This window comes from Panthera tigris, chromosome B4, assembly GCF_018350195.1.
Source record: "Panthera tigris isolate Pti1 chromosome B4, P.tigris_Pti1_mat1.1, whole genome shotgun sequence".
NCBI classification, from domain to species: domain Eukaryota; kingdom Metazoa; phylum Chordata; class Mammalia; order Carnivora; family Felidae; genus Panthera; species Panthera tigris.
In genome coordinates, this window is record NC_056666.1 from 59,385,231 (window position 1) to 59,412,945 (window position 27,715).

The window sequence follows — 27,715 nt, forward strand, 5'->3', positions numbered from 1 at the left end:
AGCATCTGACTTCAGCTCAGGTCATGATCTCACGGTTCATGAGTTCGAGCCCCGTATCAGGCTCTGTGCTGACAGCTCAGAGCCTGGAGCCTGCTTCAGATTCTGTGTTTTCCTCTCTCTCTGCCCCTGCCCCTCTCGTGCTCGCTGTCTCTCTCTCTCTCTCTCTCTCTCTCTCTCTCTCCTTCTCTCTCAAAAATAAACATTAAAGTTGCAACATAAATTTCCTCAGATTCTCAAAGTGACATATGATTCCCAAAGATTAAGGAAAATTCTTAGAACATAAGCATACCTTAGAGTCAAGATGTCTTGAAGTTTTTATGGAAATTCTCATCCTTTAACCTTACATACTTTTGTTCAAAGAAGACACATATTATTTAACAGACATTTCCCAGAAATATCACTATCCTTTTAAATATATTATGAAGCTAACTCCTTTAATAATTCCTTTTTTCTATGGAAACAAAACTAATAGCTAATAGCTGACTGCCTTAACCCCTAATATGCTGGAGAGCATCTCAAATATTAGCACTTACAGGGCTGAATAGAGAAGAGGATTTAGAGACTCTCCTATATATAACACATATAGTCTTATCTTCTTAGGATGCTGTTTGTGGTCAACATATAGTTCAGTGATTTTTTTAAAAATTAATGGGAAGCAAAGAACTCCTCAAAAGGAGGATTCCCCCTACCATGAAGTTTTAAAGGGCCCAGCTTACAAATGTTGCTATCAATAGCCAACTTTATTTTTTTCCCTTAGCAATGTAATTTGAATTTGGAAGTTTCTATATTATAATTTAATAGAACTAAAGAGCAATCAAGTTGCAACATGCAAAATGTCAATAACTCTGAAAAGTCATAGGGGAAATTAATATGAAAAATCTTCTCTTGAAGTTATAATCTTCATCTTTAGAATTTTAAATCAGAGGAAAATAATTTTACAAAGACAAGCTCAAGAGAAGAACAGACATAATATGTTTTCACTCATATGTGGATCCTGAGAAACTTAACAGAAGCATGGGGGAAGGGAAGGGAAAAAAAACTAGTTACAAACAGAGAGGGAGGGAGGCAAACCATAAGAGACTTTAAATACAGAGAACAAACTGAAGGTTGATGGGGAGGTGGGGGAGAGGGGAGGATGGGTGATGGGCATTAAGGAGGACACTTGTTGGGATGAGCACTGGGTGTTGTATATAAGTGATGAATCACAGGAATCTACCCCAAAAACCAAGAGCACACTTTACACACTGTATGTTAGCCAATTTGACAATAAATTATATTTAAAAAATAAGAATAAATAATAGTATGAGTGAAAAAAACAAACAAAGACAAGCTCAAGAAAGCTATCATCTTCTACATTCTGCCCATCATTTGAATGGATGGGAGTATCTCAGTACCTACTTTCTAATTCCTTTTGAAGCATATATATAGGCTGTTTCACACTTGCTCTTCCTGGACCCAAAAGGAAAGGTATATCCTTTTCATCTGCAAAATGGATTTTTACTAAACTGATATTGATCAGATTCTTGTCTGGTTAAGAAAGAAAAGAAAAAAGAAAAGAAAAGAGGAGAAAAGAAAAACAGGAACCAGGGTCACTGCTTTCCCTTACTCAAAAATGGTCTTCTGAAGATGTTTAAACAGCAGTTGGCTCATTGTGACTATTTTCTCACAAAAACTTCCCCTAAGAATGTGATTTGGTAGCTTTTATTTTGGCCTTTCCTATTCCTAGACTACCAAAAGCAGATTCCTTTTCAAGGCAAAACAACTTCTTTCTCAAGCTCCCGCCATTTTGGTGAGTGAAACTAAAGACCAAGTAATCAAATGTCCGCAATGATTTTTTTTTTTATCCTGTCCAGATATTCACTGATTCATATTTACCATGTACCCACTACCTTCACTCTTCAACAAAAGGTATCTCCCTGGGGATACACAATCTCATGTGTATTTTGGTAAGACTTTACATTTTGGTAAAGTCTTCCCAACTCCCTCCCAGATGGTATGACTTCCTTGCCTCCTGGGAGAGATGAGAGAAGAGCAATGTCACCAGCAGCCATTTTGCCCCAGGAATAAAACCAGGTATTTGTCTTTTCGTAGCACGTGCTCTTATTTATTTATCTACATACGTTTATCTCATTCTTTCTCTTCTATAATGTTGAGCTTTAAACTTACGCAAAATATTTTTTAGGTTGTCTTTTTGAGGAACTGTGTTTAGGGTCCAATTATCTTGTCAAACTGATGGTTTCCAACCAAACTCCTAATCAAGAAGAAAAAGACAAACCTCCAGGGTCAACCTATCTTACGGGACATGCTATAAGGAACACATGTAGATTTAGTAATATACTCACTCTCTCCCACAAACCAATACAAGCTTTCAGCCTTTCATTTTTAAAGCTCTTCTAAATTTGCACATTAAGTCATAATGCTGTACATAATAACAAATTACATGAAAAAAATAAATACATCCATTAGGAGACAAACAATTCTTCAACTGTGTGTTGTTGCTGGGTTGTACACAGAGGGCTTTGTCACTGAGAGGCCACATCCATGCAGGATGGTGTCATCTCCTGCTAGGATAAGAAGAAATTATCCTAAATCATAAAGAATAAAAAACCTTCGTGCTCTCACTTAGCCTGTCAGAAGAAGGTCTGTGAAAGGCACAGGATTCACTCTGAACCGAGATTTAGTATTACCAAAAGAACCCCTGTTCCTTTTTCAGTTTCCTCTCACGAAGCAATTTTTATGGATAGTCCCTACAGTAAATGGTCTCCAGAAATCCTTAGAGCTTTCTTTCCCCCACGGTGTCCTATATTTCAACTTTAAATTAGTGAAATGACATCTCTTTGGTCACTTGCTTTATTCAATATTCTAAACCACTGAGTTCTCTCTAAATGTAAGAGAGCCGGAACACCATTTTCCCCTTGTCCACACTCTTTAATTCTCCCCTTCTCCAAGCACAGCACCAAGGGATGTTCAGTCTTCCCTTCCTTTCATACACCAATCAAAAGCCTCTTCCATGACTGGAAAAACATCTAAATTCCAACAACTTGGCAGTGCTGGGGCTGTTACTAGGCCAGACTCATTAGCATTCCAAACATGGCCTGAAGAACCAACTGCTAAGTAGCAAAAGTTTTCTTTAAAGAGCTTGGAATTTAAAAACAGGAAAAGAAAGGATGTGATAGGAAGTGTTTTATTTTCCCTCCTTCAATATTACATTGCTTTTAATTTATGGATACTTTAATTTACACACATAATTAATTGTGTGGAGTATTTCACCCTTTAAACTTCACTGAACGCTGGAGCTAGAAGAAACAGCTTGACCAAGTATTTTTTTTTAACAATCAACAAACCCTAAATCCGCATCTGCTCGCCCTCTCTCATGTTTTGTTCAAAAAAAAAAAAAAAAAAAAAAAGTATACCTTAATGACACTCCAAAAACCATGACTGTTGAATCATAGTCAGATGATGTTTGGAGTGTAGTTTTAAAACCACTGCCTAAAACAAGATATGTAATTATATATATGGCATATGTATATGGCATGTATACACACACATATTACATATATGTAATTATATATATACACACACACACACATACACATATATAACTAAAATAAATTATTTCTCTTCTCTGAATATGTTCCTTCATCAATAAACACAAAATAAATCAAGAAAATACTAGGTTATGTAACTAACTCAACATTATTATATTTTTTTTTTTGTATCACTCCTACAGGGGAAATGTTTTGTGTCTTTTTAAATTATAGCAAATCTGGAAAAAGAAGCCATTGATATTTAAATGTGTAATATGATTCAACTCAGTAAGTAGGTTTAGGTGATGTCCTTATGAGTTTATCATTTAAAAAAAAATACAAAATTCTACTCTTGAAACCATTATTACATTATATGTTAACTAACTTGGGTTTAAATAAAATTTTAAGTAGACAAACAAATAAATAAATAAATCCAGCACCAGATGGCTTTTGTTTGGCTCAAAATAATAAATAAATAATAAATTGAAAAAAATTTTAATACAAATTTTTAAAACATCTGGTATGTATCAGTATAGCTTTTCAAATATTCACACAGGTATAACATCATTTCGTACCCCCCAAAGAACCACTGAGGAACAGAGAACAAGTATAATTAGTTCTCCTCATTTAAAGATGGAGAAGTAAATTCAGACATTAAATAATTTGCCCAAGTTCTCAGAACCTCTTCAAGGTAGACTAGAATTCAAACCTAAGCATTTAAACAGCTCTTTCCAAAACACACATTGCCTTTAAAAGTTCATTGTCAAACATCTATTTAATGGTTTGACTCAACTTTGAAATTAAACATGATTTCTAGATAATTATATCATAACCAACCAATTTCTTCAGGAGTTCAAAGTGGATCCCAATTTTAAATATTAAAATAGGAGGGAAAAAATGAGTTGAAGACACTAACTTTTAAGAGTTAGAAAATTTGGGGGGGGCACCTGGGTGGTTCCATCGGTTGAGCATCCAACTTCAGCTCAGGTCATGATCTCACAGTTTGTGAGTTTGAGTCCCATGTCGGGCTCTGTGCTGACAGCTCAGAGCCTGGAGCTTGCTTCGGATTCTGTGTCCCCCTTTCTCTGCCCCTCCCCTACTTGTACTCTGTCTCTCTCCATCTCTCAAAAATAAATAAATAAATGTAAAAAAAATTTTTTTTAAAGTTAGAAAATTTTACTGTGCTATTTCTGAAAAGATTACCCAAAGATCACATTTCAATATTACATATCAATTAAGAGCCATAATTCATATCTAGCTGTGGCACAAAATATATTGGTTTTACAGGAGAAATTTTTATTTGAAAGTATTTTAACAACAAAATTTTCTGATTTTTGAGATCTAAGCTAATGATTTTTTAATTTCAAACTCTGTATTTTATTTTTAAGTTTATTTTTATTTTTAGAGACAGAGAGAGCACAAGAGAGCAAGCACAAGTTGGGGAGGGGCAGAGAGAGTGGGAGAGAAAAAGGGAGAGAGGGAATCCCAAGCAGGCTCGGACAGGGGGCTCAAACTCACAAACCCATGAGATCATGACCTGAGCCAAAAATCAAGAGTCTGATGCTTAACCAACTAAGGCACCCAGGCACCCTTCAAAATTTGTATTTTAAATCCTGCCTATATTACACCCTGCTCTGTATACATCTCCACCATAATAATTAATGTGTGTATACATGACGTGCTGCAATTATTCCATAAAGCGGATAAGCTACTTGTACCTAAACAAATACTACCTACGTTAAAAGCAGATACACTCACAATAAAATTCACTTTAAGAAATAGAGATTCTAATGCATATACTGTCATGATGAGATTCATTTATCAAAGCATGTTGATTCATGTGCTTATGAATAAGGTACTTACTTTGAAAAGTCTGCTTCATAAACTCCCTCTTTATTTTGTAACAACATTGTTAAAGTATCATTTAGGTACATTTAGGTACAATAAACTGCTGTCTTCCCTCTTTGACCTCTCACCGTGACACTTGATTTCCTCAGAGTCCTTTCCTTCAAGAGCTGATGCCAAGGAAGTTTAGACCAGACCAAACCTGAGGCTTTAGTATGGCATGTAAAAGTACTCACGTAGTTCTCCTTTTCGTCAGAAAGTAAACTCCATCTGAAACAGTGCTAGCATTAAAAAGCCCCAAAGTTGAAGGCACCTGAGTGGTTCGGTCAGTTAAGCCTCCGACTTCAGCTCAGGGCATGATCTCACTGTCCCAGCGTTTGAGCCCTGCATTGAGCTCTGTGCTGACAGCTCAGAGCCTGGAGCCTGTTTCAGATTCTGTGTTTCCCTCTCTCTCTCTCTCTCTGCCCCTTCCCTGCTCATGCTCTGTGTCTCTGTGTCTCTGTGTCTCTCTGTCTCTCCCTCTCTCTCTCTCAAAAATAAACAAACATTTAAAAAAAATTGTTTAAATCCCAAAGTAATAAACTGGAAACAGAAATAGTCTTCTATAAGCACCAAAGATAATTAAAGTCTTCACATTTGAAAACCTGATTGGAAGGACATAGGAAATGTGGCTTCCTGGAGGGTAAGAGAATCCTATTTGGCTGCCGTGGACACGTGTTGTCTTTGCCTTTCCAGCACCCACTGCCTTTCTCTGGCAACAGAACCCTGACAGAATAACAGAGATGGGCTCTTCTCCCACCCAGGGCATGATGGTATCATCCCTGTAAGCAGAGCATCTCATTCCCTGGCCACAGTGTTTGGCCAAAGATGGGACCATTATCCTAGTCACTGCAACAGTGACAACTGCACACTTCTGGAATTCATGGAAATGAGGCACTCTTTTCAGCTCTGGGCTAAGAGGATAGGGTACTGTGAGGCAGAAGCTGCTAGCAGCCTGGCAGTCACCATAGGCAGAGGCTTGCCTGAGGATGGAACTAACACTCCAGACAAAATAGAATCAAGGGAAGGAGTCTGTAACAAACCTATGACTAGACCCTTCAGTTACCTTGATTACAAAGTTCTCTGCTGACAATTGTTCCAACTGGGTCTTCTGTTTCTTTCAATAAAAAAACAGCCTGATTAATAAAGCGTCTTCAAATTCACTAGTTCTATCATAACAAGGAATGTGACATTTTTGAGCTCTTATCCATGACTCTAGTCTAGAAATAGCAAACGAATACAAAGTGCAACATAAGGAATTTATGTTAGCTACAAGGAAGCATCAGGGAGAAACTTTCAAACAAGAGTTTATAAAGTGGGAGGGTATGGGGCACCTGCCCAGTTGGTTCACTGTTGGACTTTAGATCAGGTCATGATCTCACAGTTCGTGAGTTCAAGCCCCACATCAGGCTCTGTGCTGACAGCTCACAGCCTGGAGCCTGCTTCGGATTCTGTGTCTTCCCCTCTCTCTGCCCCTCTCCTGCTCATGCTCTGTCTCTCTCTCTCTCTCTCTCTCTCTTTCTCTCTTTCAAAAATAAATAAACATTTTAAAAGTTAAAAAAAAATAAAGTGGAGGGTATAAGTGTTTTTTAATGCTTTAATTTATAAGGATTCTTCAATAGTTTGTGTGTGTATACATATATATTAAGATTCCAGTAAATAGTAAAATCTCCTTTTATGGCATATCTAAAAGAAGGCTACAGCCTGCATCATTTTTTTTGTTTAGTATATGTAAGAGACACTCTCTATGCCTTTCAGACCCCCATGATTTTGTCTAAAAATCGTTAGTATTCCCAAGATAAGAGGCCATCAAAATTTGATTAGTCACTGTTCAAAATTTAATAAGATTATCCTAGGCAAATTTGTTTATTTGTAAATTGATTAATTATCCAAATTAGATAGCAGTTTTTGCTAATCCCTCAACCATTCACGGAAGTTCATTAGGAGATCTTGGCCCATAGGAGACTAGAGAAGTATAGTAGCACCAGCTGTCCAGAGAAAAGTTGTGCAAAACCTCTATTCTCATGGCTCCAAAGCAAACATTTGTTTTTGTTTCAATAAATTAAACAAAATTGTTTCCTTTTACCACTATGTTCTACCAGGGAAGAAATATTAGCAACTAAAATAATATGTTGTCTTTAAAATGTAACAAGACTTGGGGTGCCTGGCTGGCTCAGTTGGTGGAGCCTAGGACTCTTGATCTCAGGGTGGTGAGTTCAAGCTCCACGATGGGTGTGGAGCCTACTTAAATTAAGAATTTAAAAATAATAAATAAATAAATAAACAAATAAATAAAATGTAACAAGACTTGAAAATTCTAGTCAAGGAAGACAGGGTATATATATATATATATATATATATATATATATATATAGAGAGAGAGAGAGAGAGAGAGAGAGAGAGAGAGAGAGATGCCATATAGATACCATATATATATACATATAGATGCCATATATATATATATACATATATATACCATACATATATATGCCAAGCAATTCTAAGGTTATTACTAATGTTGGTACACTTCAGGTGTTCCCATTACATCAAAAAGATAGCAGGCATCAAATCACTAATAAAAGATAAATGTAGGTGCTTGCAATTTAGTGACGTGCATTATCAAAGTAAGGAAGAAAAAAAAAGCCAAAACCAAAATAAATAATAGATAAGGCATCGTGCCTTTGAACAGCCTACTAAACAAACACCAGCTTAAATTGTTTTACTGCAAAATTTTATAAACTAATACAGCAGAACTTTCAACATCGATGCACTCTGAAGTCAACCAAGCTTCCAAAAGGAGACTCATGTTGATTTTTTGAATATTTATGGTTTCTACTCTATTTAATTTAGGCGCCTGATGCTAAGGGTTTGATTCTTACTAAGTGTTCCACATATGTTAACTGCCATTAATCTTATCACAATAGTATAAACTAGGCAATAATCCCACTCTACAGATAAAGAAATTGAGGTTTCAGGTGTTAAGTCCTTCTTAAGGTAATACCAAGAGGTACAGTGTGATTTGAAACCAGGTTTGTCTGAATCAAACACAAAATTTCCTGAGTACCTACTATCCGACAAATACTGTGTGAAGCATTAGGAACATGATTGTGAACAAAACCACACATGGTCTCTGCCCTTACAGAGTAACCTTAAGTAAAATTAAAACTATAGCTGTGATAAACTCTCTGAAGGAAAAAAAAAAAGTATGGTGCTGTATGAGCATATAGAAAGGGAACTCACACAGTCTGGGAGATCAGGAAAAGTTTACTGCAGAAGGGTCACTGAGCTGAAATCTGAATAATGAATAGGTATAAATTAGGTGAAAGGCATGGGGTTAAGTGAGGAAACCTACCAGACAGAGAAGAAAATGTGTGAAAAGGCCCTGTGGTAAGAGGAAGCTCAGAATGTTTGTGCACCTAAAAAAAAGGGGAGGGGGAAGGAAGCATTGTGCCTGAAGCAGAGAGCCAGCAGAGGAAAGCATGGAACAAGATGAGGCTTGGATCTCAGAGCCCCAAAAGGCGTGAGGTTGTGCTGGGCTTCATGACATTTTATCCAAACATAAGCAAATGAAACAGAAACTTCTTTCTATATGTTTCTTTTTTTTTTTAAGAAATTTCTAAATTTTTTTTTCAATGTTTATTTATTTTTGAGAGACAGAGAGACACAGAGCAGGAGCAGGGGGAGCAGGGGGAGCAGGGGAAGGGCTGAGAGCGAGGGAAACACAATCCGAAGAAGGTTCCAGGCTCTCAGCTGTCAGCACAGAGCCAGACACAGGGCTCCAACTCAACAAGGCTTGAGATCGTTACCTGAGCTGAAGTCGGACGCCTAACTGACTGAGCCACCCAGCACCCCATGTGTTTCATTCTTAAAATAAAGCCTCAAAAGTCACAATGAATATTTTAATCTATGAAACATTTTAGGTCTGGTAAGTGAAACACTAACCAGAGATACTGTCCCTTCAGTGATTCTATGATAAGCTACTTTTCATCCCCAGCACAGCTGCCTGGCTCAGGCTGCCTTACATATGACCCTGATTCCTCCCATGTCTACCATTTCCAACCTTATTCTATTCTTGCTCTTTACCACTGTCTGATCCCCCTACAGCAAAACCTGATCATTTCACTATCCTGCTTAAAAATCCTTCAATGGCTTCACATTACCTAATGGGGAATATGATCTGGCCTTTGTGTGCCTATCCAGTTTCATCATCTGTTAGAATATAGTCAAGCCAGGATTTGAGGATATCCAGAGAATAGGTTCATTTATAGATGCTCTATTATCACCATGATTCAAAATGGTTTCTTACCTGCTCATATTGCAATTAACTGAAGGCGGTGGGGTGGGGAGGAGGGCAATAAAAGCCTTCTTTAAAGGCCCGACTTCCAAGTATAGTCCATGACCACCCTGGCTGCAAGGGAGGCTGGGAAATGTGGTCTTTACTCTAGGCACCCACAAACTAAAATACTTCTGTTAGCATGGAAGAAAAGAAAATAGTATGGAAACCAATTTCACAATAAATTCTATTAAATAAACAAAAAGGAAGAAAGGAAAAATGAATTTGAGAGAATAACTAGCAGTCTCTGATATGGAAACTGAAATTAAAATGTATTTTGCTAAATTAAATTGGTCTCAAAGTAAATGATGCAGTTGGCATCAACTCTTTAGTGTTTATCATATTAATTATAATTCCATTTTGAAAAAAAAAAGTGCAATATGAATGTTGATCTAGTCTTTAAAAAAATTGTTTTAATGTTTATTTATTTTTGAAGGAGAGAGAGGCAGAGCATGAGTGGGGAAGGAGCAGAGAGACTGACACAGAATCCGAAGCAGGCCCCAGGCTCTGAGCTGTCAGCACAGAGCCCGACACGGGGCTCAAACCCACAAACCGTGAGATCATGACCTGAGCTGAAGTCAGATGCTCAACTGACTGAGCCACCCAGGTGCCCCACACTCTTTAGAAAACCGTCATAGTATAACTTTATATGCCAAGGTAATTACTGCCTCTCAAAGGTCCTACATGACAATTTATCTAAACAATTCTTTATTCAGATTCTTCAATAATTAACAAAGTGTTATTATACTTGCAATTTGATAATATTTTTAAAAGCCTTTCTGAGAGATTCTTTAGCAGCTAAGACTGGAAATAAGCACTTGGTTTCACCCTAACAGATAACAATGACTTCATTTGTACTGATTGGGAAAGGAGGCTCATTCTTCACATGAATTTAGAATTAGAACTCAACTATTAAATCATGTCCTGCCAGGTAAATAGTGAAGAAAGGTAAATAGAGGCTCTATTTTCATTTGTTCTTAATCCTAGAAATGGATTAATTTGGTAAAGTTTTAAATAACTAACACTTTCATTGACAATGAGGCTTAATTTGATTTAAAAATGTCATAATATTTACCATTCCTAGCCACAAGCATAGAGTCCTTAAAACAACAAAATTCCTTTCTTTACATTTCCTGCCTATTTTAACAAACCAGGTTTGAAATTACCCTCTTTGAAAACATGGTTGAAGCCAAAAATCTACTTGAAATGCAAATGTTTAAGTAGTTATGTCCCTGATATCAGCAATGACCTTGAACACTTTAGCCAAACACAAGTAGCTAGTCCTTAAATCATTAACTTCTTTTGGATCCCTAATGTAACTGTGTTGATGCTTTGTATAATATATTTTTTAAGTCACTGTCTTTAATTGGTGTGATGTACTTCCACTGAATTAATGTGGATGTTACAGAAATGAAGCAAAACTGATCATGTTTTGTATCTTTCATCTCAAATGTACTTTCCTAAAAATATTACATTTTAAACACCTATCGTAGAAGATCATGGCACATTAGAACTAAAGGAAATAGAATGACATTGTCTTACTTTTTAAATTTTCCAGACACTTATCCTTAAATTTCAAAAATAAAAATTACAAGTTGTCATTCCATTTTTCTTAAGTTCTATAAATTCTCCAACTATTCTCCGGTTTCATATTAGCAAATTATTCCCAACTAAACTTTTTTTGCCAAAATGTCTCCCTGGATATATCATATACTATCCACAAAGAGAAAGAGATGACAAATTCACCCTTTGCACACATTAAAAACAAAATCGAACTTTCTGAAATATCAACTTTTCTTTCATGTGGCTATTAAACAAGGCTATAGACATTACTTTTTCTAGACTATAGGATTTATCACATGTTGGGCTAGGTAGGTGCAGAGATATGACCCAAGAGATTATTGAACTACCTATTATACTGAGGTTTAATGGCACCATAAAACTAATGGCAACTTTCATGTGTTTCAAAAGAATTACCTATATAGATTCTCAAAACATTTAATAAGAACAATTATATTGATTTCTTTCCAGAGAAGGACTGATGTTAACAGCTACTTAGAGATTTGACAATACATATATTCTCTTTTTTTATTATTCTAGAGAGAGTGTGCACACAAGCGGCTTGGGACGGGGAAGGAGGAGTGGAGAGAGGAAACAGAGAGAGAAGGAGAGAGAATCTTAAGAAGGGTCCACACTTAGCACAGAGCCTGATGCAGTCTCAATCCCACAACACTGAGATCATGACCTGAGCCCAATTCAAGAGTCAGATGCTTGACCAGCTGAACCACCCAGGTGCCCTGAGAATATATATATTCTAATTCAATAAATATTTATTAAGCCAAGCACTTGAGATACTCATTGACAAAACAGAAAGATCCCCGCCTTCAAAGAGTTCATAGACAGATGATAAACAATGGGTACATTAAATAGTAAATTATATTGTATATAATAAGATAGTAGGGGGGTAAAAGGGTAGAGCAAGATAAGGAGAATAGGAAAGGCTGAGGCAAAATGTGAAAGAGGTTACCATATGACCCCCCAATTCCATTGTTAGATATATACCCAAAAGAATTAAAAATATATATCCACATAAAATATATATATATATCCACACAAAAACCTGTACATGAATATTCATGGCAGCGTCATTCATAACAATTAAAAAGTGGAATCAACCCCAAATAACCATCAACAGATGAAGAGATAAACACACATGCTAAATCCTTCCAATAGGATATTATTTGGTGATAAAATGGAACGGAGTACTGGTACATGCTACAATATGGATGATGCTTGAAGACATTATAGTTAGTAAAATAAGCCCAGACACAAAAGGACAAATATTGTATGATTCCATTTATGTGAGGCACCTGGAATAGGTAAATTCATAGAGACAGAAAGTAGACTAGGAGTCACAGAGGGGAAGTGGGGAAAGTGATTATCTAAAGAGTACAGACTTTCTGTCTGGGATGATGAAAAATCTGAAAATGGATAGTGGTGATGGCTGCACAACATTGTAAATATGATTAACGCCACTGAATTTTATACTTAAAATGGTTAAGATGGCAAGTTTTATGTTATATGTATTTTACCACAATTTATTTAGAAAGGCACTTAGGAAGTTACTATTTACCTACAAAGTAGTGATCTAAGCTCACAATCCCCTTAGCTCTCTCCCCATACCACACTGCCCAGAAGCCAGCAGAAATCAGACACCTCTGCTCAGTGATTTCCGTGATAATCAAACCTGGCATTGTTCATGCACCTTAATGAATGAATAATCTGAGTGGAGACAAACTCCATCACTCAACATTATGAAATTTAAGAAGATGCAAAGTATAGGAATTGCTGGTGGATCCAGGTCATGTAAACGGAGAACCCAGAGAGAAGTTTCTGCTATTAAGATTCCCACAGCAGCAGCCTGTCTTACTGCTCAGTTGTTGAGCTCATCATTCAATTTCTTGGAGCTCCTCCAGTATCCTTATAATTAACATTTCCTTCTTTGCTTAAGCTAGCCAGAGATGGTTTCTGTTCCTCACAAACAAAAGAACCTTACTTCTAATATAATATAGACTTTTGATTCCTAAGCTTTATCCATGTGGGAAAATGATATGCAAGTATCTTTTGCTTTCCAAATCTTTTGGGCTTTTGAGATCAGATCATAAGAATGAGGATAGCAAAGGATACCGATAGATTCTTTTCAAGAGGATCCAAGACAGTTCAATACAAGGTTTGTAAATAATTTAACTAAATGTGAGTTGGAACATGAATTGGAGATCACTTTAGGCTCAGAAATGTGTACAAAAACAGGTCTCCTCCCCACCCCACTATTGGAAAGTAGAGCATTCCTATGAAAGCTTTTGCAAGCCAAAATGGCAGAAAACAAAGAAGCAATTACCATGACATAAAAGCAAAAATTCTCTTTGGATTTCTTTCAATTAATGAAAATTAGGTATTAATGTAGGTCGTTTGTAAAGCAAAATGACATAAAGTAAACTTTCAAATAGCAGGAAAAACCTGCAATACACTTCGATTTGCCAGTAGAAAAGCCAATCAACGACTTTATGGTCCAGTTTTATTTTTTTGTTTCTGTCGGTTCTGTTTGTGCTCTATTTAGCTCTGATGATCCATGTAATTCCCTACATAATTTGATGAATCCTCTTTTCAATAACATTTGGAGAGTAGCAGTGTCTGCCTTTACTGATTGTTTCAAAATTAGTCACTACCACAAGGTCTTAGAGGGCTAGGTATCCAGGAAATTACTTAATTAAAAACTTCAGTTTTCTCTAGGACTCTGTTGAGGAATTGTTTTGGGTAACTAATATATAATAAAAGTCTAGCATTTTGTAATTTTCACAAAGAAATTTTTGTGAGGATATTTTAATAGGAGATCAAACATCTTACTAATAGAATCTCAATAACACATTTGAATTCTAAGAATTTAGACATGTATTCAGAGTATGCTTTGCTCACTTCCTAGGCCTTTCCCCTCATTCATGGTTATCTATAAATGCGCCAAAAAAAAAAGAGGGCTTCATACCTACCAGAAAGGTATTCTATACCAAGTGTGAATGTGTGTGTGTGTGTGTGTGTGTGTGTGTGTGTATTGAACAGTCATAGGCAGTATGAAGCAAAAAAAACAAAAAACAAAAAACAAAACTATTTTTTTTTTTGCATCCCAAGAAATTTAGAACTATGTTAGATAAAAAGTTGTCCTTATTGCCTAAATTTCCAGGGATCTGTAAGACTCTAATTAGGTTCATGATTCCTGAAGAAAAACTATGAAACACTGGGGACAAGGAAAAATAAGGGGAAAGGAGTAAATATATAATATCCTAAGAAGCTGGAAGCATTGTATAAATTCCCCCAAATAATTCCCAAGTTTCTTCTTTATAACATGCCCTCATTATCTCGGGTCTCAGTAAATTCAGTGTATGTGACAAAGATTGAAGGCAGTTTAAACAACTCAGAGGATCTGAGCCAAACTTAAACTTCTCATATTTGGAAATTAGCATAAAACATCTTCTTAGATCATGTCTTCTATCTTTTCATATCTCAAAAATATCCAATTGTTTGCTTCCTTTTTTGGAGCTATCAAAAATCGACAGTAAAATTTCACCAAGCCTCTTTTTAAATGAAGAAAAAAAACCATCAAAAATATATATCAAGGGGCACCTGGGTGGCTCAGTCAGTTAAGCATCCAACTCTTGATTTCAGCTCAGGCCATGATCCCAGGGTTGTGGGACTGAGCCCCGCGTCTGGCTCCACGCTCAGTGAGGAGCCTGCTTAAGATTCTCTCTCTCCGGCTGCCCCTCTCCCCAACCCATGCCCTCTCTCTCTCTTTCTCTCTAAAATAAAAAAATAATATGTGCTCAAATTATGGGTACAGATTTGAGACAAATATCCATCCTAATGATCTTTCAAAGTTCAGCTTAAATACGACCTCCTCCTCGAAGCGCCCCCCCCCACCGAGATCACACCAGCAAGAAGCAACAGAATCTTCTTCTGACTTCTTTACAATATTGTTTTTAATCATCTTTATGACATTTGAAAAGAATTGCCTTATGTTGTGGTTATTCAATATCAGTCTCACCTCCATCACTAAATAGTTACTACGCTGACTTCACAAACATTTATTAAACAGGAACTGTGTGAGGTGCTAAGCATACAAAGATTAAAATAACAGTTCTTTACCCTGTGGCATTTATAGCACTGGGAGCAAAGAAGGTGCCAAATACATATACTCTCTCATAGGTCTTAGCCAACTTCTCAGAGGAATCCACAAACCACATAAGATCCAGCATATCTTCACACTGTATCCCAAGCACATAGTCAGGGCTCATTAAATATTTGTTGAGTGAATTAATGATTCCATCTGCAGCATGCTCCAGCATTAACCACCTCACAAGGAAAGTTACATGGACTTGATGCGTGATGTAGACACATTTTCAATTTTATGATTAAACTTTTTTGTAAATAGCCTCATAATTTAATTTATTCTTATTCAGGGTTGGATTTCTGTGGGTGTGTGTTAGTATAAACTATAAAATCGCCATTGTTAACCAATGAGTGATTTGAATTTTGAGAGAGCTAATCATCCATTTCAAAGATACTTAAGAAATATATTTCAATCATACCTACACAAAAAGAAATCCTTCACAAACTATCGCCTATAGAAGCTGACTCAGGAAATAAAAGTTTCATTGTGACTACTAAGATTATGAACATGAACAAGTCGGCCATGCTAAAGTGCTTACTTCTTACATGTATAAACAGACTTCTAAAATAAAACAAACTATCTATTTACTGTATAAGTTAAATCAATCATTCATAACTGCTCAGCATTACTGGTCAAACATTTTCCCATAATACATTTTAAAATACCAATAATAGCTAGGAACAAGTTGGGTTTACAGTAAACATAAGACCATCTATTTCAGTGGCATGCAGTTTCCTCGTCTGCAGTTTTCTTGCAGACTATGACCAGTACAATGCTTTATTTATGCTTTTTAAGATAAATACTGTCGACTAACAGTAATAAGAAATTGAAGACTCTTTCAAAACATCACTTTCACTTTGGCTAGCTTTCCCAACTGTATCAGTAATAGATGTTTAATTACAGAAACATATATAGAACCTGGGAAATATAGGAGATACAAAAATGAAAATGGAAATCACCTATCCATTCACCATGTGGTGCCATAACTGCTAACATGCTGTTCTATTTTCTGTCACTATTTCCCATGTATGTTGTTTTGTATTTTTCAAGTAGAATTATGGTTTTCTGAAGGCATATATTGAAAATTTCCAGTCTAAATCTGCATGGGAGTGGAAAGATAACCACAAAAAAAAAAGGCATCAATACATTTGAAAAGCAGAGTTTTATCCATTGAATGAATGAATGAATGAATGATCATTAAAGTTACACTTCTCATTATAATCTGATGAGCAGTTACCAAGATCTGGTGTTAAAAAAAAAAAAGGAGTAAAATTCATTCTGTTACTATGCCATAAATTTGTCATAGATGTCCACTGTTACTTCTTCTTCTATATTTGTATATGAAGACACACCCTCTGCCTGGAATTTCAGTTTTAAATTATGAGTCTATAGTATTCTGTCTATATTCTGTAAGTTACCCTTGTACCATCTGTATAAGGACAGTTCCAAGGGGACAGTGTGATTATGAAATGTGTTACCTATGCAAAAAATAAAATAAAATAAAATAAAATAAGCTTCTGTTAAACCCAGAAAAAGATCAAGCAGTTGCCTGTGAGTTTCAGTCTATCAGAGCCAAGCCAGGCATTTGAGGAGGGATGGTTGTTTACCTGACCGAGCTATCCACAAGAGAGGGTCTAAAAGCTAAAAGAGAAGTCATTTATGGAATGACTTCTAAGTTTAAGAAACAGCCCACTTTAGCTTAAAATAGACTTTATGTTCACCACTTGAGAAACTGTCTTTGTACCTGAGCAGATTTCAAGTTCCATAACATGACACTACTAACCCTTAGATTTTCCAAAACAGCTAAGTTTTCAAGATTATACTGTCTTCTTCCTCTCCACTGAACATGCATGCAAATATTCAATGGATTTTTAGATGTTTTTTATCAAAATAGCATATGCCTCAACCAAAACAAAGCTAAGTTTATACAGCTAGTTACAGCAGGAAATACTGGCTGTTAACTTGGAAGGGTTCTGTTGGAAAGACTAAAGATAATCTGCAAATTATTCTAAAATAGAAGTTGACTATAACCATGCCTTGCTTCATCTACTTGACTCTTTCTTCACTGATCAGACAGTCCTAGTAAGGGAAAGAATCTTAAAACTGTAATAAGAGTAACATAATTCAATGACAGAAGAAAAGATAATAATAAACCAAATCTGCAAATATTTAAATACCAAAAACATTAAACAGAGAAAAAGATCAGGAAGGGAAAGTCAAGGGACTATAATTGGGAACAATAAAAGGTATGCATTTATAGTTTTATTCATCTGAGGAATTAAGGTAGAATTATAAACTGTGTGACACTCCATCACCCTACCTAATGTCCATCATTGAACATGGAAACAAAGGTACTGAAAAGTTCACTGAATTGGCCAAAAATCAAGCAGCAAGTAAAGATAAGGGCCCCAGTTTTTTGTCACTCTGGTTAAGAGATTATTATGATGCTCTGTAGTCACGGCATCAATGAGTGTCATCTGATAGTTTGCTGAGACTTTAACTAGTGGGTGTTGACTCTTGGCAGATCCTGCGAAGAAACCTCAAGCCAAAAGCAGCAATCACTTATACATATATAGACACACACACACACACACACACACACACACACACACACACACACTCATATGCACATGTGTCATTTACTAACCTTTCAACCATATGGAGAATAGACAATGAAGGAGTTAAATACCTTTTTACTGATTCTATCCCAACCACCCTGGAAGTCCTGCTATGCTCATTCCCACTGGATGGTACCTAATCACTGGTCAAGGTGATATTGACCTTGATATCATATTCAAGGTGATATCATATTCAGAAAGATGAAGTGTCAGATGTGGCAATAACCAGGGAAGTGAGGCTCAGGATAAAGAAAATAGAAAAGGGAAGAAGGAACTATTACCACTGCATTTAAAATTGTACAGCAGCTCCCAAAATTCCCTCCCTTCCTTTTAAAAAATAGAAATTATAACCCTAAAATGTACCATTAGCCAGAAATTTGTTTATTTAAACTATATTCACCATCTTCATTCTACAGGATTTAAAGCAGTTTTCCTTAAATCAATATAAGTGTTTCTTAAATAGATGTTTAGATGAAAAATTAAGTTACAAAATACAAACTGTCCCCTTTTGCACCTACACAAACTGGGAGAAAAATACCTCAGTCAGCAACAATTCGGGATTCAGAAACATCAGGTACGTACTGGTTAAAGGATAACTGGAGAAAAAAGAGGAAATGCAAATCTTTGCAACTGGGGCATTCTAATTTCTCACACTGAGAAATCAAACTTGGAAGCTCAGTCACAGAGCCTAAGAAAATTCCTCCCACATTTCCAGTAGGAAGTATCTCTAAGAGGAGCCTGCTAAACTCTTCAAGAATGAAACTGATCGGTTTTTTAACAGAAAAATTCATTACCTTATTGCAAAACTTCCCCAAAGCAAAATGAAAATAATGCATATCCTCCAAAACTTCCTTACACACTAAATGTTCAAATCAGACAAAATTTGTTTGCAGATGACTATCTTTACCAAGAATTACCTTGAAATGCTTATCCACTAAATTCTCATTAACTACTCTCTTAAGCTGAATTTGAAAAGCCATCATGCTATCGAAAGTTTCAAATGGATAAAGAGCTAAAACTTTAAGCCAAATTTTTAGCTCCACAGGTCAGAGAAAAAGAATATCCAATCAAAGCACCAAGCTTCACCAAGGGCAGCTTTTCTGAAGATCCTTCCTCACCTCAGAATCGAGCTACACAGAGGTCTTGTCATATTAACCTCAACAAGACTCAATTTGTTAACAGAAAAATAATACTACACATGTTCTGTAGAAACGCAACTTTCAAAACACCAGCAAGAAATTTGGATACAAATAAATATTTTCACAAACATACACTACATTAAAGGTCAAGAGCTTTCTTTTTCTCAAGGCTTAAAGATTATGATATGTCGCCAAAGAAACACACACTCGGCTGGGAATCTGGAGACAGGGTTACAGTTCCAGCTTTTGGCATTAATATCCTCTGTTTCTTAGGTAAGTCACCTCATTTCTCTTCCCCTGAGTTCCCTGATCTCTATAATGAGCAGGACAGAGTCCACAACTGCTGAAGCAGCAGCTTCCTGATTTACCACCTATAACTCTTTAAGTGTATAGATACATAAACACATACCTTTGCTGAATGAGACACTACAAACACATGGCCTTTTGTTTGTCTAGGCTTTATACTCTATTCCTAGTCCTTTTTTTTTTTTTTTATCATTTTGTCTACCAGTGTTAACTATTGTTCACAGGAACCAAGGTAGTGCTAATTACAATAGCTGACACATAAGTGCTTACTATGTGCCAGGTACTGTGCTAAGCGCTTTACATATATTAACTCACTTCTTCCTCACCAAAGCCCTGTGAGGTAGAAACCATCATTCTTCCCAACTTTAGACATGAGGAAACTGAGATACAGAGTGATTTTGTAACTTGCCCATCCCACGGTCATAAGATTCACACATGGAGAAGCCAGGATTTGACCCTAAGCATTTTGGCCCTGGAGCCCTTCCTGCTTACCCACCACCCAGAGAGTGAGTCTATGGTGGGGAAAGGTGAAGTGCAACAGAGTTCATCTGCAAAATGGTGCTGGGGGCACAAAAATGTCCTTGTACTGTGAATTCTGTCAGGAACAAATGGTAGCTCATGAGTTACAAACCCAACATACACACTGGCCACTGATATTTTTTCTTACCCATTTCAGTTTCACGATTAACATTGACCTTAAAGGGAATCAATTATATCTACCTCCCTTCCTTCACCTACGGGGGAGATGCACAATTAACACAAACTGTGTAAGTACTGGTGACTTCCACGACCTCGGTCGAGTAGGCACCCACTCCGTTATAATATGGCTCACAGTCACGGTCCAAGGACACTGCATGTTAAGTCATGTGCCCTAAAACCTAACAGTGACCAGCCAGGAGTGGAAACACCAGTTCTGCAGCCTGAAATCCTAAAGAGTGGGCAGTCTGAAGTACTGAGACCGCAAGGTAATAAAAATTTAAAAAAAAAAAAAATGCGTGCGCATGAAAACACATTGCCGCGTGCATATTTAAACTGCTAACTGGTATTCACAATCAGGACAGAGAGAAAATACTAGTCATCAAGGAAGTCCTATTTAACCAACTAGCACATGTTATGTTTATATAGCTATTTCCCCCATTCATAAGTCAGCTCGAATCTCAAGAGCCCTGCACTTGGCTGAGTTCCAGGAGAAGTTCAAGATTTCAGTGGGCCAAGGCCCGGGACAGGGGAAAAGCAGGTCTGCGTTCTAGAACCAGGAGGCCCTCAGAGACGTCTAAGGGTCACAGAGCTGCAGTCATCATCCCTGGGCTACCCCTGACGGCAAGTCCCGGTTTGGCAAAGCCGAAAGGAAATTACTTCAGAGAAGACGAGACGGTGAGCAACCCCCGCAGGGGCAAAGCCACACTTTGGCTCACCACGTCGCCTGAGTTTCATGTCCAAGGCCACGGACTTTTATCGACTGCCCTGAGAGACAGGGGCTTGGGGGTGGTCGCTCGCCAAGACCGGGAGAGGTGCAGTATTGTTCTACCTTTTCGGGAAAACAAACACGTTTAACGAAAACAACCCTTGGAGAAGCTAGCGAAGACTTCTTCGCAGGGCCTGTCTCGGGGCTTTTGAATCACTTCCTCCTTTTTTGATGCGTCTCTGAGCTTGAGATTACGAAGTTGCTGAGAAAGTCGTGCCTCTCCGGGCAGCTTCCTGCGAGCGAGCCGAGAGCCCGGCGCTGTCCGCGGACGCACAGACCCAGCCGCGCGGCCCGGCCACCCCCCGGGCGGGAGCAGGGGGACGCGGCGGAGCGAGCAGGGGCGGGGATGGTTCAGGAGAGAGAGCGCGGGCGCTGCGCAGCCCGCGTCCCCGGCTTACCCCAGGGTGCTGATGAAGCCGTTGACCGAGCCCTCCGCGTACAGGGACACGATGTCCCCTATGTAGAGGAAGCTGGACATTTTATCAGACATGCTGCTTCATGCTCCAAAGTAGACGTCCCTCCTCTTCCCTGCGCCCTCGCCGCCCTCTCCGGGGAGCCGCCGCGGCAGAGGCGGAACGGAGCGCACAGCTGTAGCGCCGACAGCGGCAGCGAAGGGCACGGCCTGAGTGACCGAGTGTCGTGGCTCAGCCCTGCCCCCGCGCCGGGGAAGCCGGCCCGGAGCGAAGCCGCTGCGGCGGACGCCCCGCGACGTGCGCAGCCCTGGGGGGCGGTGGGGGGCCGAGAGCCACAGCCGCCGCTTCCCCGGCAGGTTTCCTGTTCCTTTCAGAACTTTTCTCTCCAACACCTCTGCTCCTCCTCCCGCCTCCTCCGCTCCCCCGCTCCGGGTCCCCTCCTCGTTCTGCGCCCCACCGCGGCGGTCCCCGCCGCCCTGCAGGAGCTGGTGGTGGCAGAGCCGCTCGGTCCCCTTGGGGGAATTTTTGGACCAGGTGGCGATGCCCATTGGGCTGAGGGGAGGAGAGGAGCCCGGGGAAAGGAGGTGGAAGGCCAATCAGTGAGCTGCGGCCGGGGGCGGAGCTGGAACGGGGCGGGGCGACTCTGGGGAGGCCGGGCCACCGGGGAAGCGGCGCGCTGCGGTGAGCCTCTGGCGCTGGAGGGGCGGCACGGGCCCGCAGAGCGAGGAAAAGGGAGATTTATAGCCGCCCTGGAGCTTATGGGCCTGGGGTACGACAGTCCCCTCCCGGGAAAGTGCATGATGGTGGGGCCAAGACGTTTTCCCTGGGCTTTTAAGGGAGCAGGGAGGGTGAGAATTGGCCTGGCGGGCGCGGGGGACGCGCGCGGTGGAGTGAGCCTGCTAAACGCCAGGAGATGAAAAGGTGGAGCCGGGGTCGGATCGGTGGGGTGGGGGAGGGTAATTTGCCGACGTAGGGAGAAGAAGGTGAAGTGGGGGGTGGAGGGTGTGGAATAGAAATAGAAAATAAACACATAATAAAGAAGGAAAATAAAGAGAGGAAAGAGAAGGAGAAGGAAGGAAGGAAGGAAGGAAGGAAGGAAGGAAGGAAGGAAGGAAGGAAGGAGGGAAGGAGGAAAGGGAAGGATGGAGGGAGGGAAGGGAGGCTCTGTCTCTATTTGGAGTATCTAGTTTGGGTTTTTGTCTCAAGTATAAGGAGTTAGTGAAACCTGACCTGTCAGCTGATGTCCAGGTGGGTGCGAACTTCAATGGACGTAAACATCACTTGAGGAGCCAGCAGTTTTGTGGCCAACCTGTGGAGGTGAACCTTCTCTAAGTCTCCAAGCCACGCCTCCTGCACTTCCTTAACCCCAACCCAAGGTTTAACCTTCCACCTCGGGAGCCCACCGTCACCATCTCCCAGACGACGTCTGCTGACCCTTAAAGCTCCAGCGGTGACAAATGAAAATGGTGTCAGGATGCCTTTCCACTCCTCTGTTGTGTTTGTACCCCTCATCATATCATTTTAGAAGCCTTTTGCTCTATTTTTCTGGGAGACCTGGAGAAGGCAAACTCGTTTAGGACGCAATTCAAAGAATTGCGACCCGAGGAATCTTCACAGAACCGGGTTTACAGAAAGGCAGAGGAGCTCAGGACATGCAGAGTGGTGTATTTCAAACTGTGCAACTGACCAAAGCTTAAATTATAGTTCAGAGATGTCTTACAATTCATAGATGGTTTTGGTTGAGACTTACGGCCATATAATGGAATATGAAAGAAAAATAAGCTTAATGTTCAAATATGTGTGTTTAGAAAGCCTGCAGGAAAGAAGACAATAGAGTGTTAGACCCAGAATCCAGGAAATGCTAGCACAAGGCCTGTGAGTGCTGAGATAAACTGGACCCAGTCATTGTCCTACCATGCAGCTGACAGATCTCTTTACATCTGCATTCTCCTTTGGAAAAGGGTACTTAGCAACTTAGAAATGCCTCCTAGATGATAGAAATCCTCCTCTGTCTACACAAATGATGTTACTGTTTGGGGCCTCCAAGGCATTAAACATGAACTATTAAAAGAAACAGAGGTTTCTGTTTATCCAGGGGATTTGTATATGACAATCTATCTATCACTCTCTATGTTGCACAGCCCTCTGCCATACATTTAATGGATGTTCAATTATTGGTCAAAGTCACAAATGTTTTTCCTTGGATTTTGGAACCTTCAGACACTCCTAGTGCAAATGTAAAATGGCACAACACTTTGAAAAACAGTTTAGGACTTCCTCAAAAAGTTGAACACAGAATTTCTATTTAACCCAACATTTCCATCTCTAAGTATATATCCAAGAGAAATGAAAACTTATATGTACACAAAACCTTTACCCAAATACTCATAGTGGTTTTATTCATAAAACCCCAAAGTGGAAATTTCCCAAATGACCGTCAACTGATGAGTAGATAAACACAAGGGAACATTATTTGACCATGAAAAGGAATGAAGTAGTGATTCATGCTACAACATAAATGAACCTTAAGAAGATTTTGCTAAGTGAAAAAAACCAGACATTGGGATCATATATTATTCTGTTTATAAAAAATGTCCAGAGTACACAAATCTGTGGAGATAAAAAGTAGGTTAGTGGTTACCTAGGGCTTGGAGTAGGTAAGTAAAGGGCACAGGATTTCTTTTTGGGGAGATGAAAATGTTCTAAAATAGATTGTGGTGATGGTTGCACAACTCTATGACTATTAAAACCTATTGAATTGTGCACTTTAAATGGGTGAGTTGTGGTATATGAATTATATCTCAATAAAGCTGTTACAAAAGTCAGTGGAAAAAAATAGTCTCAGGTTGGGGGGAACGGAGAGGAAAACCAGGTAAGTTTAAAAGAGACTCACTGAAAAATCATTCTTCACACTTACACTTGTGTTCAGTGTTTCTTTTCTTTAACTTGACCTTGTCCTTTTGGTCCCACCAGACACCTACTTTGGGCAAGGGTATCCTCATATCTAACTGCCCGGACTGGAAAAAAGGTGTCAGCGTATGACTAAAAAGAATTCAGTGAAACCCCAGGTAGGGTAAAACACATTACTTAATTCCTTACTACCATCTGACTAACTATGCAAAGTAAAAAATGTCCAGCTTCAAATAGAAATCACCTTTTTCTTTTCTTTTTTTTTAAAGTAAACTCTACCCCCAATGTGGGACTGGAACTCCCCACCAGAGATCAGGAGTTGCATGCTGTACTGACTGAGCCAGCGAGGCACCCGTAGAAATCACCTTTTTCATCAAATGGCTTCACCAACCTCTTTAGAATCCAGGTACCAAGTCTTATTCCTTTCTCTACCTCTTTCTTCCTCTTCCATTATCTCAAATACATTTTCTTTTTATCTTGCCCCCATCCTTGCTCACCATCCTCATGGCAAGCCAGCACTCTCTCTTTACAAAGTTGATCTGATCAAAACTTTTCACACTTACAATGACACCCCGTTGTCTACATAAAGATTTTCAAAGACCCTAACCCTACTGGAGTGAATATTAGATGTCATGAACATCAGTCCATGTAAATGGATCTCCTGTGCTGAGAATACGAGACACTTCACCATGTCCTAGCATTCTGGGTAGTGTATGATCTGGTCTCCTTTGTTTCTACTCTTCCACTCCTGATGTCCTCATGGAAAGCTAGATTCCCCACATGCAAACTGACACTTTCAGTTCCATGTCTTTGAGTGTGATGTTCCCCTCTGTCAGAAATTCCTCTTCCTCCTTCCCTTCTCCCAGCTCTGCCTGTTCAAGCTCTACCTCCCCAGTGAAACTTCCAATACTGCCAAGGCCAAGTTCTTGCTCTTCATGAATTCCCATAGCCAGGCCACCCTGCCCATAACATTTGTGGGCCTCCGGGGCAAGAGTAATTGGAGACCCTTGCAACATAGTCTAAACATTAAAAGTTGCAATTTAAGGTAATAAACTGTTACAGGTGGTACAGGGAGAATTGGCCCACATTTCCAAGTCTTCCCACCGATAGTCCCTACAGGTAGTCATTCCTTGGCCACTCCTTGGGCCACCCCGGCACACACCAGATGTGCAGTCTACACTTGGGAAGATCGATAAGGGCTGGGATGTCAGATACCCAGAACATATTCTAAAAGTGGGAGGAATCTCAGGCTGCTGGTGGGCATGTCTCCTTGGTCCAGAATAGGGCCTTCTAGAACTCAGAGCTCAGGGCAGGAGTCTAAGGTCACATCCTTTTTAAGGTACCATTCAACACTTTCCACCTTGCCTTCTTGTTATTTCCATACACTTGAGCCTTACCAAACTAGAAGCATCTTGAGAATGAGATCAGTGTCTAATTCATGCTTTAGCCTTTATGGGGCTTAGCAGTCCTCATTTAGAGCTTCAATAAATAGTAGATAGATAAATGTAGCAATAAATAATTGATGTGGAATTTTTGTAATGCTTAAGTATTTTTATTACCCCTGATAGGATTAATAGTAGATGTCACAAACATCAATTCAGCCAAATGGCATTCAAAGAGTCTCCTGTGCTAAGACTGTGAATCACTTTAGCAAAGGCCCAGTCATCACTGCCCTAAAAAATCTATAGGAGAGGTCATAAAGAGAGCATAGTATAATATTTAAAATGTTTACTCCCAAAAGATTGATTGTATTAAAAAATAAGTGTCCAGTAAAATGTTCTTCCATCAGAGATCTTTTCAGGGTGATTTATATTCACTCTTCACTTGGATATCCTCAGTTCAAGACTAGAAGTGAAAGGGATTATTATCCGGGATCCATCAACTGAGTCTTTCATGAATAGCTTTCTTCATTCCCCTGTCTTGTACTAAATATAATTATTTTTAATTTTTTTAAATGTTTATTTATTTTTGAGAGGGATTGAGAGATAAAGAGAGAGAGAGAGGCAGGGGCAGAGAGAGATGGAGACACAGAATCTGAAGCAGGCTCCAGGCTCAGAGCTGTCAGCAAAGAGCTCCATGCAGAGCTCAAACTCACAGATTCCGAGATCATGACCTGAGCCAAAGTTGGACACTTAACCTACTGAGCCACTCAGGTGCCCCTAAATATAATTTTTAATATGTAACCGTTTATTGAGCAGTCGCCTCAATGAGGTACAAATAAAATATTGGTTTTTAAATAACTCCCTTGCAACAACCAAATCTATATATTCTATTCCTTAATGATATTTCAAGGACAGTCCTTGGATTTAGTTATTTTCAGTTATTAAACATTACACACATACCTCACTCCAGATCAGTTTAAAATGTTGGTCTCATCTCTTCCAGACTTCCTTAGATAAATGAGGCAGCCATTAATTCCTTTACTCCTGTCCGTGCATTGGAGCTCCTTCCCTGTTTGGATAGGGAAGCAGGATCAGGATGAAATGGGCAAATATATCATTCTGACCTGGGTGTGTGATCTCAGATCCTCTTGACTATTGTTTGTCTGGTCAACACTGACTGGTTGCACTTAGGTAGGTGTCAAATGTTAGCTCTCTGTTGGACACATGAGTGATGTTTTTAGTAGCTCTGAAGGATTTCTGCAGTGCACACTTCTTTGAAGTGGGAGTGCTGTCCCTGGCCTGACTTCTTGCAAACCCCCTTAGCTCCATCACTGACAGTATACCCAAAGGCAGACCACACTCTTGGGTGGAATTCTAGCAAGTGTGGCCTCCTTTTGACCAGGGGAGATTCAGGCAGGGTCTGCCTTATGGTTGTACGAGCTGTGCTGTAGCACGTTGTCCAGTACTTAGAAGGGTCCCGTGCTTGGCTTGATGTTTTGCTGGCACGATCCTGAAATTCTTATTTTTGAACAAGAGGTTCCACATTTTCTTTGGCACTGGGCCCTGCCAGCCCCAGACTCAGGCAGGCATCCCTACTGCACCAAAGTGGCCATATAAGATGCTCCACTGCTCCCCCACCATCCCATCAATTTTTCCCCTTTCTCTCCAATCCTCTTTCCTTTTTCAGACAGATCGACAAGTCTCACATACCAAGTACCAAGCTGCCTCCAATTAGGAGATTCAAGGTCAGAGCTCCTTGTCTCATGAGTACTACCACTCCTTACAGGTTCCCTTCCAAAATATCCTCCACGGAGACAAGAAAAAAGCTCTATGACCCCTCACTACCTCACTAAGCTGAAAATAGGCAACTCTTTCAGCTCACCATAATCAATTATATTTTCTATGGAGAATCTATGGATTTGTTCTCTAATAAATATAAATTAGGCATTTATACTTCCTGCTGGGAAATTTGGGGCTAAAAAATGCTTGTGTACTTGAGATCTCCAGATATAAGCTGGA

The 27,715-nt window shown here is 39.2% G+C and overlaps 1 protein-coding gene and 1 long non-coding RNA gene across 3 annotated transcripts in view; one reads left to right on the forward strand and one right to left on the reverse strand.

Annotated features, from left to right (window-relative positions):
- The window catches only part of ITPR2 (inositol 1,4,5-trisphosphate receptor type 2), a 487,005-nt gene extending 465,429 nt beyond the window's left edge, over positions 1-21,576 (reverse strand). For both annotated transcript variants that reach the window (XM_042991994.1, XM_042991993.1), the window contains exon 1: positions 21,390-21,576. In XM_042991994.1, coding sequence (XP_042847928.1) covers positions 21,390-21,481 — 92 coding nt within the window. In that variant the 5' untranslated portion in view covers positions 21,482-21,576. The remainder of the gene's footprint in view (positions 1-21,389) is intronic.
- LOC102962196 overlaps positions 18,060-27,715 on the forward strand; it is a 55,987-nt gene continuing 46,331 nt past the window's right edge. Inside the window, exons 1-3 of the long non-coding RNA XR_006219824.1 lie at positions 18,060-20,900; positions 24,378-24,472; positions 24,584-24,720. This is a non-coding gene — a long non-coding RNA (uncharacterized LOC102962196). The remainder of the gene's footprint in view (positions 20,901-24,377; positions 24,473-24,583; positions 24,721-27,715) is intronic.